The following is a 20,562-nucleotide window of genomic DNA, read 5'->3' as shown; positions in this document are numbered from 1 at the left end:
AAATATCAGTTGTTAAACTAACTCTACAAGAAATATTTGAAAGATGTGATATTAGTATTTCTTTATATTCCTTATACATATCAAAACAATATTTCTTAAGTATGTGTATAGAAATACTATGAAAACCAGGTTGAATAGTACTAGTAAATTCAACAAAACCTTCATGTTCAGCTATTATAAAAGGTTGACAATATTTCGTAACAAATTTGACGATAGTTTTTCGAGATATTTCTTTTGTAATCGTGAAAGCTTTACCATATGAAATATTAATTTGTTGTTGAGTTGTTTATCTACTGAATGATTGTAGAGTATTAGGGTCAAGCTTATGTACCTTCACTAAATATTTTTTCAAAGTATCGGTACTACCACATGTTTTATAAGAATATATATTTTTGCAAATTCTACACACAACAAAAGAGTCGTTTGTACTAGGTTTTTTTCCATGTCGAAGTGATCTCAAGCTTTGTTTCGCTTTGCTCGATCCGTCGTTGTGCTCACAGAATGTTGCTTCCTCCGACGGACGATGATGATCGAAAATTCCCACCACCTTCGTTGGAACGTTCCACAACAAGTTCTTTCTCGTGACTAGGTTCAAAGTCTTCAAAATCGGGAATGTAAGCAAAATTTTCACCAAAATCTAAATTGTGGTTTGAAGACGACGCCATTGAAAATATATTTTGTAAATATTTATAATGAATAATATCAAATAATAATTGTGTAGAAAATATTAACAATTCGAGATTGAGTGCAAAGAAATAGAATTAGATTGTTGAGTGAACTAGCTATGGAAAACAAGCCATATTTATAGTTATGAAAAAAATTACAACGTTAACCCAAATAATTGCTATTTGGCCCCTAAATAATTGCAATTTGGCCCCTAATTTAGGGGTCAAATTGCAATTATTTTAAAAAACTCCGTTGGGAAACGGTTGCCCAACAAATATGTCAATATTTATTTTTCATTTTTAATTTTATTTTTAGCCAACTGATATAACATTTTGCATTTTTTTTAAAAAAAATTCGAACCAAAACCGGATCCAGAACCTAATTTGGTCGATTTTTTTAATTGAATTGGTCCACTCCATTTATATGCGGTTTTGGACCGGTTCTGGAACTGGTTCGGACAAACCAGATTTGTTCCCATTTTTTCGGATCGTACCCGAACCGACCCAATAAGCATGCCTAATGTAAGATAACAAATTGAGATTGACTGATTTATTTAAGCTTCAGAATCTATTACCTTTCATGATTCAAGAAAAAATGATTTGGTATCATGATGTTATAATATCAAAATATTTGATATATTAACATCATATATTCATTACACACGGTTGAATATAGCTCAGTGACCAGGTACAGTAGGAAGAAAAAAGCAAGAACAAAAATGATAAAGAAACAACAATTCAATCGGATTTAATATAACTTTGACGTCCGGATACCTCTCCCCACACACACTGTTCTCTCTCTTCTTCTTTTTTTTCTCTCTCTCTCTACAAACTGTAGAGCCCAGCAAACTCAATAAAACTGGTTGCTCAGTTTTTCTCTCACTATTCTCGGCGTAAAGATTTCGAGAAGACTGGTTACAGCTACACATACGTATAAATTATGTCAATCTGTATTGTGTACATAGTCTGAGGTGTTTTTTGTGGATGAAGCTTGATTTAATTGATTGTGAGCGGGGAAAGTTGATGTCTTGAGCATCAATTTAGTGGATTTGGCGTTCCCTTCCAATTTCAGACCTAATGAACGAGGTTACGCCTTTTGTCCTCATTCTGAATGAACATCTCAGAAGATTTGTGTGTCAGGGACTGTCTAATTGGGTGTAAATTATCTGGTACTTTTTCCCGTTTTTTCTGTTGTCTGTTGTGGTGTTCATTATTTGAAGAGGTGAAATATTGATTTAGCGATTTATATATAGAATGTGTTATCTGTAGTGGATTGGGAGTGCTGTAAGTTGGGTTTCGTGTTGATTTTTTTTCCAAAAATGGTGCCACAAGGGCCTCCGTCTCCACTTGGTGGGGCCCAGCAAGTTCAGCATTCATTATTGAGATCGAGTTCTGGATTTTTGGGTGGTCAAGGGGGTGTAATGCCTTCACAGAATGCATTTGCATCTTTGGTGTCACCCCGCAATCACTTCAATAGCATGAACATGCTAGGGAATGTTCCCAATGTTTCAGCTTTGCTCCACCAGTCATTTGGAAACGGGATTCCAACTTCTGGGCTTTCGGGTCCCGTGAGCTCCCAGCGGGAGATTATGGAGAGTGGGGCGGAATCAGATCAGCTTTCTAGTGTTGGAGATGGGATGGGTTTTAATCCGCCGTCCTCATCTTTTGCATCTTCCTCCATCACAACCAACCCAAACTCATCCGGTCAAGTTCATGGCCAACAGCAATTTCACAACTCTTCTAGCAGTCAGATGTTGACAGACCAGCAACAACCTCAACAGCTTAAATCTCAGAATTTTCAACAGAATCAACTGCAGTTGCAGCAGTTTTTTGTCCCCAGCAACCCCCAACAGCAGACACAAACGCAGCAACAGCAATTTCAAGCAATGCGAGCTCCAGGTATTGGGTCTGTTAAGCTAGAGCCGCAGATGACTATTGACCAAGCACCGCAGCAGCCTCAACCTTTACAGAATTTTGGTTCGGTAAAATTGGAGCCACAACTGCAAAATATAAGAAGCTTGGCTCCCGTCAAAATGGAACCCCAGCAGTTAGACCAATCTTTGTTTTTACAGCAGCAGCAGCGCCTCCTGTCAAGGCAGTCCTCTCAGGCTGAGGCAGCGGCTCAGATGTTGCAACAACAGAGGATTATGCATCAACTTCAACAACAGCAACTCTTGAAGGCTATGCCTCAACAAAGATCCCCACTTCAAGCGCAGTTTCAACCTCAGAATTTACCTCTTAGGTCTCCTATTAAACCCTTTTATGAGCCAGGAACATGTGCCCGAAGGCTGACACACTATATGTATCAGCAACAACACAGACCTGTAGTAAGATGCCATTGTCCAATCAGTCACTTAGTTTATATATATATATATATATATATATATATATATATATAAAATCAGTTGCATAATTATTCTTATCATTATTCTTTTGTAGGATAACAATATAGAATTTTGGAGGAAATTTGTTACTGAATATTTTGCACCAAATGCCAAGAAAAAATGGTGTGTTTCGATGTATGGAAGTGGTCGCCAGACAACTGGAGTTTTCCCTCAGGTCTGTTGGATTACAGATGAATAATGTATCAACTTCTATCACTTCACCTCTGATCCAGTTTTTTCCGCATCAACTTCTGTCACTTCACCTCTGATCCAGTTTTTTCCGTCGTTGTAGTTTGATAATTACCCTTTGGTCTTATTTAATATTTTTTTAACATCAGAAGTGTAGCTTTCCGCATGAACGCAATGGTAAAATCTAAGTTGGGCTTATTTTGTACCTTTTGCAGTTCATTGCCAGTTTTCATGCTTGAAACTTAATTATTTGATGTCGCCATGTTAATATGTGTGTAGGATGTTTGGCACTGTGAAATTTGCAACCGCAAGCCTGTGCGTGGATTTGGTACGTGTTAACTAAGATTTCTCTCTTTGTGGGTAACTTTATGGTGTTAAGTTTTTTTATCATGAGTTGACAAACTCTTGGTTTGATGTGCTTTTTAGAACATCCACGTCACAATGTCAAAAACCGACTGCAATATGTGTCTTTATACGTAAAGTAAAAAAGAATCTAGGAAGAGAGGTAAAAACTATGGATGTAACAAGCTACTTTAGCATCTAATGGTAGTTTTATGCATGTCAATTCCCGAAGTGTACAAGAGTGTTGTGGAAGAAAGAGATAAGTAATTAGAAGGTTAGGTGAGGAATGTCCAGGTCTCTGTCTTACAATAGTTTTTATGCATGTCAGAGGCAACGGCTGAAGTTTTGCCTAGGCTGTTCAAAATAAAATATGAAAGTGGTACCTTAGAAGAACTACTCTATGTTGATATGCCTCGAGAATATCGGAATTCTTCTGGGCAAATTGTTCTGGACTATGCAAAAGCAATACAAGAGAGTGTCTTTGAGCAACTCCGTGTTGTTCGTGATGGCCAGCTTCGAATAGTGTTCTCCTCTGACCTCAAGGTTACTCTATCGACTTGCAGTTTTATTTTTTCCTGTTTTGACTTATGAAGCTACTTTTTGTTTAGTGTTATGTTCTTTTACCTTTTCAGATATGCTCCTGGGAATTCTGTGCTCGGCGCCATGAAGAGCTAATTCCTAGAAGATTGCTGATTCCTCAGGTTAAGAGCTTGGTCATGCCTCAGATTTTACCTTCGTAATTCTTTTGGTTGGCTGAAGTGGTGTATTATGAACTGCCATCGATATTTGGATGTTTTTACGTATCTTGCTTCAACGATCCACCCTGCAGGTTAGCCAACTCGGTGCTGCTGCCCAAAAATACCAGGCTGCTGCCCAGAATACATCATCCAATTGCTCTGTTTCTGAGCTACAAAATAACTGCAACATGTGAGTCTAAGTTACTATTGTTACTATTGATGTGCATGATTCCTGTTCTATACGTCATCCAATGGCTCTGTTTCTGAGCAACAAAATAACTGCAACTTGTGAGTGCAAGTTACTATCTGTGTGCTTGATTCCTGCTCTACAGATGACAATACCGTCTATTTTCATTTTTAAAATAGTTCTCTATGTGGTTTGTAATTTGCATCACCTTTAGTGGTGTTCATTTACCTGATCTCAATCTCCACACTCTTATGGATGGCAAATTTCTTCTCATATCTCTCACTGTTCGGAAATTATTCATTTTTGCCTCTTTAAAGCGATGTTTCTCATTTGGGCCATGAAGATTTGTACTTGCCAGAGGTTCCAGAACAGTATCTGAGTTTCTTTCTTCGCTGTGATTGGATGCAGAACTTCCACTAACAATAGACATGAACAAAATTTATCATCTTTTTAGTTAAGGGGATGCGACAAAGAAGGAAGTACTTGCTCGAGTGTAGTTTTTGCTGTAAATGGATAAGTTAGTAATAGCGGTATGAAGTATTGTCATTAGCAAATAACAGAGAATGAACTCAAATTTTTCAACAAAAAGGATTCCCTCTGTTTATCTGTGTTTCAATTTACTTATGGCTATGAAATCCTCCACAAGATTCCTCTCAATCTTAAAAGTAGATATGCACTATTTTAATCTGTATCTTTATTAGATAATCTTCCATTTTTCTCCACAAAAGACTGACAAAGCGAGACATCGAAAAAATATTTAATTGAGTAATGACAAGTCAGGATTCATCTCTTTAGAAATTCTTTGATGTGCTTCATATCTTTTATTAGTTCTTTCCGTGTCTCATATTGAGAGGTCTTGATATAAATTCCATTAATCTCTCTCTGGAGCTGCATTAGCCTCTTTGTGCGTGTAAAGAAAATATGGATGCCAGTCAAAACTGATGATTAATTGCATTTCTTCTATCCTGAACTTAATGTCACAGGGAAGATTTACGACTTATTTCTAGGGGCATGCTATTTAACATTCTTGTTATCTCTAACCTGAGGTTTTTCTTTCTTCAGGTTTGTTGCTTCAGCTCGTCAGATTGCAAAGGCCTTGGAAGTTCCACTGGTAAATGATTTGGGATATACAAAAAGATACGTGCGATGCTTACAGGTAATGATCTTGGAATTTCGAGAGATAGACCACTTACAGACTTTGTAGTCTTTCTACTTCAGTACTTTACTTTTAGGATTTTTAGTTTGTGTCACACATTTGGACTCAATTTGATGGAATATGCTACTGCTACTGGCGGAGTGGAAGATATGGAGTTAAGACAGAAAAGTCCTTTTGGTCTGTATAAATATTGAGCAAAAAATATGCTTTTGAATACAGGATTTGCTTGAATAAGTTGCTGAAAGTAAAATTGACATGGATGTTTGCTCATGTCAGAACCAGATATTAATTATAACTACGAGTCTAATGTTTGTAGTACTGGGTTCTTTTAATTAATATTTCTCAGTTAGCATTCCAAATGTCATTAGTATTGAAAACATGATAAATTTCACTCTTGAATTAGTTAATGCTAATTTACCTTGTATTTTTATTGTTAACATTGCAGATATCAGAAGTGGTGAATAGTATGAAAGATCTGATTGACTATAGTCGTGAAACTGGGACTGGTCCAATGGGTAAGCATGAATTTTCTTTGTTGATTCTTTCCACTTTTGTTGTTCCATACCGGAGGCAAGGGGAGATCACTCTGAAGCTCTGTGGATTGAATGGACAAATGCTTTTGATGACTTTGCATAATCTTGTTGACAGAAGAATAATTTTTAGTATCGAAAATCAAGTTTGTAATATGATCCATTTTATATCTCAATGAGCACCTGGGAAACCATCAACTAATGCATCTGTAGTGTGATGAAAGTAATGAGATTCATTTGTAGCTGTGCTATTTGGTATGTCAGGTTAAACATGGTTTCTCCTTGTCTTTTTCTTCCTACCTTTGATCCCCTTTTGGCTCATATTGCTAAGGATATTTTTTAATTGCTATTGCATGAATGTCGGTTTTGCGGTTTATTTTTTGCACCTCAAGTTGGTATTTTATGACGATAATGGGATTCTATGAGGTCATCCACATATCTTTCCCGATTCTTGGAACACTGGATAGTTTATTTTTTCTTATCGATTGTGCCTGTTATTAATTAGTTAATTATTTTCTTTTTGCAGAGAGTTTGGCTAAGTTTCCTCGGAGGACAAATCCTTCGCCTGGGTTTCAAGGTCAGCCTCAACAAGAAGAGGGTCAGCTACAGCAGCAGCAACAGACAGCAGCCGCTGCAAGCAATGGTGTACCAAGTGTTACTAACCCCCTGAATTCTGGGCCAGTAACGTCCTCTGCTAATACCGTTGTTGGGCTTCTTCATCAAAACTCAATGAACTCTAGACAACAAAGCCCCATACCTAGTGCAAACAGCCTCTATGGAGGTAATAGTATCCAGATGCCATCTCCGGGTTCTACAAGCAACATCTCACTGCCGCAACTCACTCCTTCCTTCCAATCCTCCACAGCATCCTCATCAAACAATCCTCAGCAAACTTCGCAAGCTAGTCTATCAGGCACTCATGTGAACTCAATCAATTCATCAAATATTCCAATGCAGCAACCGGCTGTTTCTAGTAATGCAGATGCTAATGAATCGCAAAGCTCAGTCCAGAAAATTATAAACGACATGAGGATGTCCTCTCAGATTGGTGGGGATAGTATAATGGGCATGGGGGCAATGGGTGGTGATGTTAAAAATGTTAATGGAATGTTAAATACCAACAACTCTGGTCTGAATGGCAGCAACTTTTTGGTGGGAAATGGACTGGCCAACCGTCACCCAAATGTAGGTGTTTTAGGATTTGGAAACATCAGCAACGGACTTGGCCAATCTGCCATGGCCAATGGGATTCGAGCAGCGGTGGGGATGACTCGTCAACAGAGCAGGAGTCAGCATCATCAACAAGATTTGGGTAACCAACTGCTTGGTGGTCTTGGGACCGCTAATGGTTTTAATAACCTTCAATTTGATTAGAAGAGATATACCCCTGAGAACTCTTGTGCTATTCTTGTCGCTCCCTTGAAGGATAAGCTGTCTGGCAGCATAAAAAGTGCATGGATTCCCATTCCCTTCATCTGGTTGACGAATCTGGAGTGCATAACAGAAAAGGATAAATTGTTAACTTGCTTTCATCCCCTCTCTGCAGTTCTAATTCCAGAGAAAGAAAAACACAAAGCATAACGTCTCTTATTTATGTTATCCTAATGTCCCTGAATTTGTTCTAACTTGAATTTGAGTGGTTTAGTGACAGCTCTCCCTCTCTGTACTAATTGTTAAAGTGGACACAAGCAAAGAGATGGCTAATGGTAATTGGCTTTGTAGGCTCTCTTTCATTATGAATTTGTAACCTATTTTGTGTGCCAACCTCTCCCACCGGCTCCCCTTCCCCGGTTCAATTTTCTCGAATATGTGAGTCTGTGTAGTTTGGATTGCCTTGAAAGCCGAGTTTATTGTAGATGTTTCCAGAATTGAGCAGAAATGATTTACCATAATTTGATTTCTGTTATTCATCTCTTGTTGGTGAACGGAAACCCTTTCCACTTGTTAATTCTTGTTTCTTGACAAAAGTAAAGCTACAACCTATGGCTTTAGTTCATATCTTCTATACTACATGATGCTTGTCACTATGTTACGGACCCAATTATTATTAGCACTATATCAAAACAGGTCCAGGAGAAGCAAGTCTTGTGAGTGTAGGAAGAGCGAGGGAAATAAAGAAACCATGGCCTCAATAAATGCTTTTGTCGGAGTCACGGATTGGAACAGGAGTATTCTAAAATTCATATATGACCTCTGTTTTGTCTTTTTTATGATTAACTTTTTAATAAATCTTTCTTCCTGAGTCCGACAACTTGCGGTTCAACGACGGGTAAGTGTAACCTTTTCTCCCGGTTGGTGTATGTGAAAAAGACTCTTTCTGTCTTAATTATGTATCATATGTTTTTTCCCCATATATTAAGAAATTCATTGAAAAAATGAATTATATAGCCAAATGTTTTGTTTTATTCTTATTTTATGAGTGTTTGAACAAGTATTAATTATATAATTTTTTTTTTCCGGAAATAATTAATATATTTAATGACAATAAATTTGAATTAAATTTCTCATCATCTTAAAGTAAAAGTGGGAGCAAAGTCGAGTGGCAGGTGGAGTTACCTATCTGGAACCAGTAACAAGCTGTTGTGCCACTTGGTATGCTACACGAAGTGACGGTAGCAAGTCGTCTCAAGAGTCTTGTTATCTAAGTTTGGAGAAGGGCAGCCAACAGATATGAGAGAAGTTGCATTCTGATACATTGACGAGAGTTCTTTTATGAGAGATTGACAGAACAATTGAGTGATCAAGAGAATATTTTCTGAGTGAAAATTATGGAGTGAATTCAAGAAATTTTTTGTATCGTATCTCTGAATCTTGATCAATAAAAATCTTCGTGGGTGTAGGCATTTATTTGGCCAACCCACGTAACTTTCTTTTATGTTCATCGTTCTTATTATATTTGATTCTTGTTATTCTTGTGTGAGATCACCAACGATATTGCTCTGTTTTTAATTGTTCATATGTATATTGTTCATAAATTCGGCAACAGAAGAAGTGAGAATTCATCATAGTTGCTTTATTTCTCTACAACCGGCATCGGAGACAGGTTATCAGATAAGTTATATCGGCGATCATGGAGATGAAGGTTGAAATTGGAAGATTTGATGGGAATGGAGATTTTGGTCTTTGATGACGAAGAATGTATGTGGTACTCGTACAACAGAAAGTTGCAAAAGCACTCAAGCTCTGGAATGTCTTTTAGAAACAATGCTTGATAATGAAAAATATTAAATGATGGAATTGGAATTTAGTTGTACCACGTTGCTGTTAGAGTAGATGCCCTGCAAGCCAAGTGTTGGCTAGGGATTTTATTGACTCAAGTGTAATAAACAATCTTTATTTTAATATAATTCATTATTTCATGGTTTGTTATTTCTTTATCTGTATACCATGTTATCAAACATAGATAAAGACCTTGATTATACTTTAATACAAATGAATCGTAATTCGATGTTGAAACTCGTTTGTAAATACTGTATGATCTAAATTCGTTCATAGTCGATTCAGCCGCCTAAAACATGGATAAAGGTCGCTTGAGCTCGAGACTAGCATCTGTGATGTTGTGTACTTCGTTTCTTAGTAAGGGCATAGAGATGTCCAACCATGCAGATGGGTAGTCATATGATGATTATACCGAACAACCCTCCCTCGGACTTTCCAAGTGGTAATCATTCATCGAGAGGATGAGTCAGTGGTTATGATTGTACACCATTAGTCCTTACGACCCGGGACAACACTGAGGCTCTATATGCTAGGGCTGTGCTTTGACTCGTTTACCGGCTCCAGGAGAGTCATCAGGTGGCGATGTTGGGTACAGTTGCGACACATATAGGAGCCAGTGCATTGTAGTCGGGGATTCACCTCTCACCTGCGGGTGTGGATATCCTATGTGATCTGATGTAATAATAGTGCATGGAATCTCTGGCCGGAGTATGAGATGTACGTTTGAGAAGGAGTTCTCCAATAGTACACGCGATGCCACTATTAAAGTTATCACATTGTTATCGAATTAATATGCAACCCTCGATGAACCAATGGTTGCAGATTCGATCGGGATATATGAGATGAAGGGACCGTACTGTACGTTAATCATAATCGACTGGTTCTTGCAGGCACTATCAGTGATACCTAGGGGATCATGTGGCGATGCTACTAGACGCTCTTACCATGATCCGATGGGTCCAATCAGAAATGAGTTCTGACATTCTTGATCAAGGTGTTGATGGAAAGAATGGGGCTAACTAGGGTAAGCCCGAATAAAGGATTATGTCCTGAATCACAAAGAGTTGTGAACCCACGGCTAGCTGTATCCCTGAACCATTGAGGGTCACACAAGTACTGGATTGTTTGTTCCCGTTGAGAGAATAAATTCAAGAAGTTGAATTTATACTATATAGTAAATTCAAGGAGTTGAATTTATGATAATTAAATTTTGAGAGAATAAATTCAAGTAGTTGAATTTATAAAATTTGAGAATTTAATTTATTAAACTCAAATGTTGGGTTTATTAAATATTAAATTTTGGTGGTGATGTAAATTCAAATAGTTGAATTTATAATTTAAATAATAAATTCAAATGTTGAATTTATAACGTATTTAATTTATTAAGCTCAAAAGTTGAGTTGATTAATTAATAAATTAAATATGGTAGATAATATGTTTAATGGGCTTGTAGGAGTACAAGTCCAACATAATATATAATTAAAGTTTTAATGAGCTTTGATTAAATTAATTAAACTAGTTGGACTAGCCCAATTAATTAAATCAAGTCCATTAATGTTAATTATATAATTAGGGTATAATTTAATTATAAATATATATGCAAAGTCAAAACCCTAGGAGCACACCACCATATTTTCGAAAACATCCACCTCCAAAAGAAAGAGATTTTCGGCCACTTGGTTTTGGAAAAAGAAATATTGTGCCGTCTCTCAATTTTCTCTCCTACGCAAAATCTCTTTCACATTCTCTAGTGCAATTTGAAAGAGGAACATACTATCTAGTCGTGGACTTGATAGGAGGATTTAATCGAAGAAAGTTCGTAGAGAATCAACAAGAGCTAATCCTTTTATACCGGATTAGTTGGAGTCCAGTGATTTATTCACCAAAGGTATAATTTTCATACGAGCGCCTAAAGCAAAATTATTTTGTTTTTCAAAATAAAATAAAAATTTTAAAAACTTCCGCTGCGTTTGAGCGTGTAGAAAACTAGATCCAACAATTTCATCTCGATGACAAAGTCTTGCGTGAAGTCTCCTCTGAAACCACCGTCGTTGGCCTCTAGAAGAAACTAGAGTCTTTGTATTTTTAAAGTATCTGAGGGACAAAATCTACATGGGGGCAAGTTCTTTGGGTTCAAGACGGTGGATTCAAAGTCCATATCAAACAATCTTGATGAATTTAACAAGTTGGTATTTAATTTTGAAAATATTGATATCAAGATTGATGAAGAAAATAAGACTATCATAGTGCTCAACTCCCTGCCAAAATCTTATTCGGTCTTCGTCGACACTATGAAATATTCAAGGGAATCTTTGACTTTAGATGATGTACGGAAGACCTTAAAATCAAAAGAAGTAGATGATAAGTGTGAAGTTGAATCAATTTGGTGACAATCTTAATGTAAGGATAAGATTTCTTAAGAAATAATCTCTCCCGAAGAACAGAAGTAGATGTGCATCAAGAACTACGAAAGGAAAGTGTTTTCACTGCTAAAAACCTGGTCACTTCAGGAGAGTCTGCTCAGACAGGAAAAAACCAAAAGAAAAATTGAAAGACCAGGGTGAAGCTCCATTGGTTGATTAAAGATATGACAGTGCAGAGGTACTATACACTTCTCTGCTTCAGCATGACCACGGTTGGATTCTTGACAGTGGATGCACCTTCCATGTAAGTTAAAACAAGAGTGGGTTCGAATCATTTGAAGAAGTGAATGGTGGACATGTACTTCTAGGAAATAACAAGTCCTGTAAAGTACTGGGAATTGGTACCATAAGATTAAAGATGTATGAAGGAATCGAAAGGATACTACATGATGTGAGATATGTACTTGAATTAAAAAAGAATTTAATCTCACTTCGAGCATTGGATTAATTTGGACACTCCTTCAAAGCTGAACATGGGAAGTTGACTGTCTCTAAGGGATCTCTTACTGTGCTGTTAATAACAAATGGCATGCATGTGTTATCTGGTAAGATTATAATTTGTTCTACATCTTTGGCTATGCATGAGAATGATTACCTATGTAGCACGGATACCCTAATTTTTTTTTTTGAAGTATCGGATACGGATACGACACGGATACGGATACGACACGCGGATACGCGTGTCGGATACCTCAAAATCCGTATCTTTGACTTTGTTTAGGGTTGATCAGGCGGATACGTTTTGGACACGGCGAGGACACGTCATGGATACGGCGTGGATACGTTTTTCGGATACGCTTGGGCAAAATTGCAAATATTTAAAATTTTAGGGGTTAATTAAAAAAAACTAAAATTTCTAGGGACTAAAAGAAAAATAATTTAAATAAATTGGGCTTGGCTTTTAAATCCCTAAATACATTTGTCCATCTTCATTCCATTTCTGCTCAAGCGTCTCTCAATTCAACCGATATGGATGTTTGATTCTTTTTACTTGCTTAAGATGATTTTGCATTTAATTTTTTGTACTTAAGATATTATGATTAATGAAATATTACATCTATCCTTATAATTTTTACTTTTCAATACTAAATTTATATAAATATAAATATATATTATATTTATATATATTTTAATGATTGTCGTATCCTAGCCGTATCGTGTGATCTTATATTTTCAAAGTTTAACGTGTCGCCGTATCCATATCGTATTCGATACGATACTCGTATCCGTATCCATGCAACATAGATGATTACATGACTCTATGGCATTTAAGGTTAGGGCATGTGAGTGAGAGAGGTCTCATAGAATACACACAAAAGGTTTGCTAGGAGAAGTTATCAGTTTTGGACTTCTGTGAGAATTGTCTAAAGAGGGAGGGAGGCTACCAGAGTGAGCTTCAAAAGAGGGCTTCATGTAAGAAAAACACCTTTAGAATACATTCATTCGGACATATGGAGACCAACAAAAGAAGTATCTAATAGAGGAGGAAGGTACTTCATGACATTCATCGATGGCTACACAATAAAAGTTAGGGTATTCATTCTAAAACAAAAGAATGAAGCACTACCAGTACCCATTGGACAGACAGTAATAAGCTCAAAATGGATCTATAAGAGGAAGGCATTCCTGGTATTGAACAACCAAGATATAAAGCCAGATTAGTGGTAAGAAGTTTCTCTCAAGTTGAAGGAATATATTTCCATGAAATCTTCTCCCAGTTGTTAAACATAGGCCCATAAAAGTACTATTGTCAATAGTGAGAAATTAAAACCTCGAGCTTGAATAGTTAGATGTTAAAACCACATTCTTAGATGGGAAGTTGGATGAATGCATTTACATTAAGCAACCCGAAGGGTTTGAGGTCAAGGGCAAAACTGATCTAACATGCTTGTTATAAAGGTCCTTGTATGGCTTTAAAAAGCACCTAGGCAGTGGTATATGAGATTTGATGAGCTTATGATCAAATAGCAATTCAAAAGAAGCCAATATGACCAATGTGTTTACTTGAAATAGTGTTCAAATAAGAATATGATCTACTTGTTCCTTTATGTTGATGATATGTTAATGTCAAGCACTGAGTTGACAGAAATCAAGAAACTCAAGCAAGAGCGCAGCAAGCAATTCGAAATCAAAGATCTTGGGCAAGCAAGAAAGACGCTTGGAATGGAAATCATGAGAAACAGAGATAAAAGAGAACTTATGCTTAAACAAAAAGGACACCTACAGAAGGCACTTGAGAGGTTTGGAATGATTAAATGAAAACAAGTACTAGGATCGATTGCATAAAATTTTAAACACTCTAATACACAAACACGTCAAATAGAAGAAGGTAAGGACTACATGAGTACAGTTTCATTTACCAGTGGGGTTGGAAGCCTCATGTATTCTATGGTTTGTACAAAGTCTGACCTATCTTATGTTGTAAGCCTGGTAAGCCATTTTACGGCAGCCCATGGAGTGGAACTGTAAGGCCCATTGGTCTATTCTTTTTGGGTCCTGCAATCACAATCAACATGATAGCCAATGGAGCCTTTATTGATAGAACTCTCCACTAATACTCAATTGGTAACAGATCTCTTTAATCCAAGTACTTGTCCTGGAGATCTTGGGTTTGAGAATTGGAGAAGTACGTACTCCACTGTCAGGGGTGGAAAGTTCTGTGAGTAAAGTGTTGGATAAATGAATAATGAAGAGGTGTTGAGTTGTAAAGGGAAGTGGGATGTCTCAAATGTGGCTTGTCCCACATTGAGAAAATCACCAAATGAAGTTTCCCTAATAAGCTCCAAGTTGAGACAAGGGTTTGGGCCCCAAGGGGTACCAGAAGTTTTTAGAAGGGGAAGACGCTAATAGGCTGTGTCTCGGTGAAACACACACGCGCGCGCGCTCGTCTCGTCTCGTCTCGGGTCGGTGCGGTCTTTGACCAAAGTTAATCTTTTTAGACCAAATTTAATTGGAAATTAGACTTTAGCTCAACAAGAATGCACAACAGTGTGCATCATGCACGCACTCGGGCAGAACTGGGCGCACGGTGGCGCCACATCCCTGCGCGGATGCGCGCATGTCACTGGAATTCGAGCATCTGGCCAGAACAGGGCGCGCGGCCGCGCAGCTTCTCGCGCGGGCGGGCGCGCCCTACTGTGCGTATGCTGCACATTTACAGTGTGTCGCGCGCGGCCGCGCGTGTTGTCGCGCGGCTGCACGCGCATCGTGTTTCTGAGAATCATGCGCGACCCTTGGTTTCAAAGCACCTATTCGTGGCTTCCTTTGAGTCAAACAATGTGTTCTTTGGCTAGAATGGTGGCTCCTCAATGCACCCAGTCTGGAGAGACATGTCTCCTCAACACATCCAATGATCACCTATAAATGATTCATCCCACCATTGTCCAAGGCTGCTGAATTTTTGCATCTTCTCTTCTCATATTGTTGCACTATTTTCGAAAAATACTTGAGAGCTCTTGCATATAATTGTTTCCTGATTTCGAGATTTGAAGTGCTGCAAATTCTCGACGTGAAGTCGTTGTATCTTGGGGACGATTGTCTGCGAAGTATAGCACTATATACGGGCAATTTCGTCTTGCGGAGAAAGGATCATCCTTGCCTCGACTTGATCTTTTAGCTGCTATCTGTTCGTGATTCAAGACCAGTTTCAGATTCGACGAGAAGAGGTAATAACAATCGCAAGACGAAATTCTTTAAGATTACATTTTGTTATTCTGGATATGTCGACTCCTCCTACTGCTCCTGCTGCCAATGCCTACCGTCCCTACCTGCCCCTGCACATGGAGAAAAGCCTCCAAAATTTTCTGGTGCCGACTTCAAACGTTGGCAGCAGAAGATGCTGTTCTACCTCACAACACTGAGCCTATCTCGATTCCTTAAAGAGGACTCCCCTGTCATTGCTATGGATGATAACGACTCCCAACGAAGATCCGCTGTTGATGCGTGGAACCACAGTGACTTTCTTTGCCGCAACTACATTCTAAACGGACTAGACGACACGCTTTATAGTGTCTACTGCTCTGTCAAGACCGCCAAGGAACTATGGGACTCCTTGGAAAAGAAATACAAGACAGAAGACGCGGGCATCAAGAAGTTCGTAGTTGGCAAATTTCTGGACTTCAAAATGGTCGACGCCAAATCCGTAATAAGTCAGGTACAACAAATTCAAATTATAATTCATGACTTGTTGGCAGAAGGAATGGAAATCAATGAACCATTTCAAGTGGCGGCCATCATAGAGAAGTTGCCACCAGTGTGGAAAGACTTCAAGAACTACCTTAAGCACAAGCGCAAGGAGTTGAAACTTGAAGATCTGATTGTGAGGCTTCGGATTGAGGAAGACAGTCGTACTTCTGAAGCCAAGTCATACAAGAGAACAATGGAGGCCGAGGCCAAGGCCAACCTGACAGAGTCTAGCACCAGTCACAAGAGAAAGCGCCCTCAAAATGAGAAGCGAGGGCAGGCCAAGAAATTCAAAGGAACTTGCTAACAACTGTGGCAAGCCAAATCATATGGCCAAGGATTGTCGTCTTCCAAGGAAAGACAACAAAAATCAGAATCCAAGACAAGCCAATGTCATCGAAGAAAGGCATGTACCAATAGACCTATCAAGACTTGATCTATCCGTAGTTGTCTTTGAAACCAACTTGGTGGATAATCGAAGGGAATGGTGGGTAGATACCGGATCCACTAGCCACATATGTGCTGAAAAAGAAATGTTCTCATCCTACACTACTGTAAGTGATAGGAAATTGTTTATGTGAAACTCCACGACGTCTGAAGTCGTAGGAATTGGCAAAGTGGTGTTGAAGATGACTTCCGGCAAAGAGATGACATTGTTGAATGTGCTGCATGTGCCAGACATTCGAAAGAACTTGGTTTCTAGATCGTTGTTGAGTAAGGCGGGTTTTAAACTTGTATTTGAATCGGACAAGTTTGTCTTAACTAAGGCTGGTGTATTTGTAGGCAAAGGGTACCAAGATAGTGGTCTCTTTAAGTTGAATGTAATGAATGTTATCCGCCAAGAGGCGAATAATAAAGTGAATGATTCTGTTTACTTGGTTGAATGTTCTAATTTATGGCATGAAAGATTAGGACATGTTAACTTCAACACATTAAAAAGACTTGAAAATTTAAATGTAATACCTGCATTTAAAAGAAATCCACAAGAAAAGTGTGAGATTTGTGTTGAAGCAAAGATGGCCAAAGCTCCATTCCATTCTGTGACAAGAAGTACTAATCCACTTGATTTAATTCACACTGACGTATGTGATTTAAAGTTTGTGCAAACTCGAGGTGGGAATAAGTACTTCATAACATTCATTGATGATTGCACAAGGTTCTGTTACGTCTACTTATTGAAAAGTAAAGATGAAGCTAGAGAAGCTTTCAAAAATTATAAGAATGAGGTTGAGAATCAATTGAGTTCAAAGATCAAAATGATTCGAAGTGATAGAGGTGGAGAGTATGTCGCTCCATTTGAAGAATTGTGTACAAACTTTGGCATAATTCATCAAACAACAGCACCATACTCACCTCAATCAAATGGAGTTGCAGAACGTAAAAAATCGTACTCTTAAGGAGATGATGAATGCGTTGTTGATAAATTCGGGCTTACCTCAAAACTTGTGGGGGGAAGCAATACTATCTGCAAACCACATTCTTAATAAAATACCACACAAAGGGAAAGATAAAACTCCATATGAGTTATGGAAGGGTCGCAAACCATCTTATAAATACCTAAAAGTGTGGGGATGTTTGGCTAAAGTAGAGATACCAAAGCAAAAACAAGTTAAAATTGGACCCAAAACTGTTGACTGCATTTTTATTGGATATGCCTATAATAGTAGTGCATATAGATTTTTAGTGCATAAGTCAACGATTCCTGATATTAATGAAGGAACGATTATGGAATCAAGGAATGCTATATTCTTTGAAAACAACTTTCCTTGTAAGGAAGAAAAGAAGGTTCATCTAAACGGTCTTATGAATCTACTGTTGATTCTAAAGAAGTCAATGAAGAACCAAGACGTGGAAAGAGAGTAAGAATTGAAAAGTCCTTTGGTCCTGACTTTATGACTTACATGTTAGATGATGAACCAAGAACTATTCAAGAAGCTCTATCCAATCCTGAAGCTCCTTTTTGGAAAGAAGCTTTAAATGATGAAATAGAATCCATCATGCATAATCATATGTGGGAATTGACTGATCTCCCTCCGGGTTGTAAGCCTTTAGGATGCAAGTGGATCCTTAAAAGGAAATACAAAGAAGATGGATCTATAGACAAATATAAAGCCCGTTTGGTGGCTAAAGGGTTCAAACAAAAAGAAGGATATGACTTTTTTGACACATACTCTCCAGTCACTAGGATTACATCCATTCGTGTTCTCATAGCTATTGCTGCATTGCATAACCTAGAGATTCACCAAATGGATGTAAAGACAGCCTTCTTGAATGGAGAATTGGAAGAGGAAATATACATGGAACAACCCGAGGGGTTTGTCGTTCTCGGACAAGAAAAGAATGTGTGTAAACTTGTCAAGTCACTATACGGACTCAAACAAGCACCTAAACAATGGCATGAAAAATTTGACACTACAATGAAGTCAAATGGTTTCAAAATCAACGAATGTGATAAATGCGTTTATATTAAAGGTAGTGCAAGTGCTTATGTCATTGTATGCCTTTATGTAGACGACATGTTGATCATGGGAAGTAATCATGAGTTGATTATAAATGCAAAGGATATGTTGAAAAGGTCTTTTGATATGAAAGACTTGGGGTTGTGTGATATCATATTAGGGATTAAAATCTCTAGAATACCTGAAGGAATAGTTTTATCACAAACTCACTATGTTGAAAAGGTGCTTGAAAGATTCAGTACCTTAAACATTCGACCTGCTAGAACTCCTATAGATTTAGGTGTTCATTTGGCAAAGAATAGAGGAGAACCCATCTCACAACTGGAATATGCAAGGATAATTGGTAGTCTAATGTACTTGACTAACTGCACTCGTCCAGATCTTGCATATTCAGTGAATAAGTTAAGTAGGTTCACAAGTAATCCAAGTAAGGATCATTGAAAAGCCTTAACGAGAGTGCTTGGATATTTGAAATATACATTGAACTATGGTTTGATATATTCAAAATATCCTGCAGTTCTAGAAGGATACTGTGATGCCAATTGGATATCTGACACAAAATACTCCAAGTCCACTAGTGGGTATGTATTCACAATAGGTGGAGGAGCGGTGTCATGGAAATCGTCTAAGCAAACATGTATAGCTCGATCGACTATGGAATCCGAGTTCATAGCATTAGACAAAGCTGGAGAAGAAGCCGAATGGCTAAGAAACTTCCTAGAGGATATTCCTTGTTGAAATAAGCCAGCGCCTTCCATTAACATCCATTGTGATAGTCAATCAGCAATAGGAAGAGCACAAAGCAGTATGTACAATAGTAAGTCTCGTCACATTAGACGGAGACATAATACCATAAGACAATTGATCTCGAATGGGGTTATTTCTGTTGAATATGTGAAATCAAAGGAAAACCTAGCGGATCCGTTTACTAAAGGAATAAATAGAGATCAAATGTACAAATTGTTGAGAGGAATGGGCTTAAAACTCACAAAATAAAATATTTATAGCGGTAACCCAACCTTGTGAAGTGGAGATCCCATGACCTTGGTTCAATGGGACAACTAAGTTATAAATATTAGTTTGAGTACTTGGAATAAATTAAGGCTCATTCCTACGAAATCCAAGTAGAAAAGACCTGCAACATGTGGTGAGGTTAAGTTTTCTTTTAATGATTCCTATACCTATGAGGTAGAGTATGGCAGGATACTCTAGATAGGAGATCACCTATATAAGTGAGAAGTAATGGCCGCTTCAATGAAAAACACTTATGAATCTAAGATAAGGTCCAGGGCCGAAACGGACACAACGTGAGAACAAGAATATGTTAAAGTTATTATTGTGTAAATACTATTGACTTGGTTTACATGAACGGTTGACTAGTTCAAGACATCGTGTCACTACTCAACTAGTAAATCCTATAGTATATTACTAAGGAAGGTTCAAAGTCAAAAACTACCTATCCCAATGCAATAATAATTCATAAGAGCTTTCAAGTAAATCTGCATACATGCATTAAGTTCATTTATGTGGGGGATTGTTGGATAAATGAATAATGAAGAGGTGTTGAGTTGTAAAGGGAAGTGGGATGTCTCAAATGTGGCTTGTCCCACATTGAGAAAATCACCAAATGAAGTTTCCCTAATAAGCTCCAAGTTGAGACAAGGGTTTGGGCCCCAAGGGGTACCAGAAGTTTTTAGAAGGGGGAAGACACTAATAGGCTGTGTCTCGGTGAAATACACACGCGCGCGCTCGTCTCGTCTCGTCTCGGGTCGGTGCGGTGCGGTCTTTGACCAAAGTTAATCTTTTTAGACCAAATTTAATTGGAAATTAGACTTTAGCTCAACAAGAATGCACAACAGTGTGCATCGTGCATGCACTCGGGCAGAACTGGGCGCGCCGTGGCGCCACATCCCGCGCGGATGCGCGCATGTCACTGGAATTCGAGCATCTGGCCAGAGAATCTGCGCGGCCGCGCGCGCCCTACTGTGCGTATGCTGCACATTTACAGTGTGTCGCGCGCAGCGTGTTTCTGAGAATCATGCGCGACCCTTGGTTTCAAAGCACCTGTTCGTGGCTTCCTTTGAGTCAA

General features: G+C 38.2%; 1 protein-coding gene across 1 annotated transcript; it reads left to right on the top strand.

Annotated features, from left to right (window-relative positions):
• Window positions 1-1,422: 1,422 nt before the first annotated feature.
• On the top strand, window positions 1,423-8,100 carry LOC140837271 (transcriptional corepressor SEUSS-like). The gene is made up of 9 exons (XM_073203381.1): window positions 1,423-2,992; window positions 3,105-3,224; window positions 3,518-3,566; window positions 3,909-4,123; window positions 4,213-4,281; window positions 4,410-4,507; window positions 5,567-5,660; window positions 6,106-6,175; window positions 6,717-8,100. Exons 1-9 carry the CDS (start codon window positions 1,985-1,987, stop codon window positions 7,562-7,564), a joined length of 2,571 nt encoding a protein of 856 aa, XP_073059482.1. The 5' UTR covers window positions 1,423-1,984; the 3' UTR covers window positions 7,565-8,100.
• The last annotated feature ends 12,462 nt before the right edge of the window (window positions 8,101-20,562 follow it).

The sequence above is a fragment of the Primulina eburnea genome, chromosome 7 (assembly GCF_022965805.1).
Source record: "Primulina eburnea isolate SZY01 chromosome 7, ASM2296580v1, whole genome shotgun sequence".
NCBI classification, from domain to species: domain Eukaryota; kingdom Viridiplantae; phylum Streptophyta; class Magnoliopsida; order Lamiales; family Gesneriaceae; genus Primulina; species Primulina eburnea.
The sequence above is the reverse complement of the archived record's forward strand: the minus strand, read 5'-3'. Positions and strand labels throughout refer to the sequence as shown.

What these genes read in the sequence shown, in the direction of transcription:
- LOC140837271 (XM_073203381.1), top strand. Translation starts at nt 1,985, where the DNA reads ATGGTGCCACAAGGGCCTCCGTCTCCACTTGGTGGGGCCCAGCAAGTT. An exon ending in CAACTGGAGTTTTCCCTCAG is followed by an intron (nt 3,225 to 3,517) that starts GTCTGTTGGATT and finishes ATATGTGTGTAG; the next exon opens with GATGTTTGGCACTGTGAAAT. An exon ending in GATACGTGCGATGCTTACAG is followed by an intron (nt 5,661 to 6,105) that starts GTAATGATCTTG and finishes TTAACATTGCAG; the next exon opens with ATATCAGAAGTGGTGAATAG.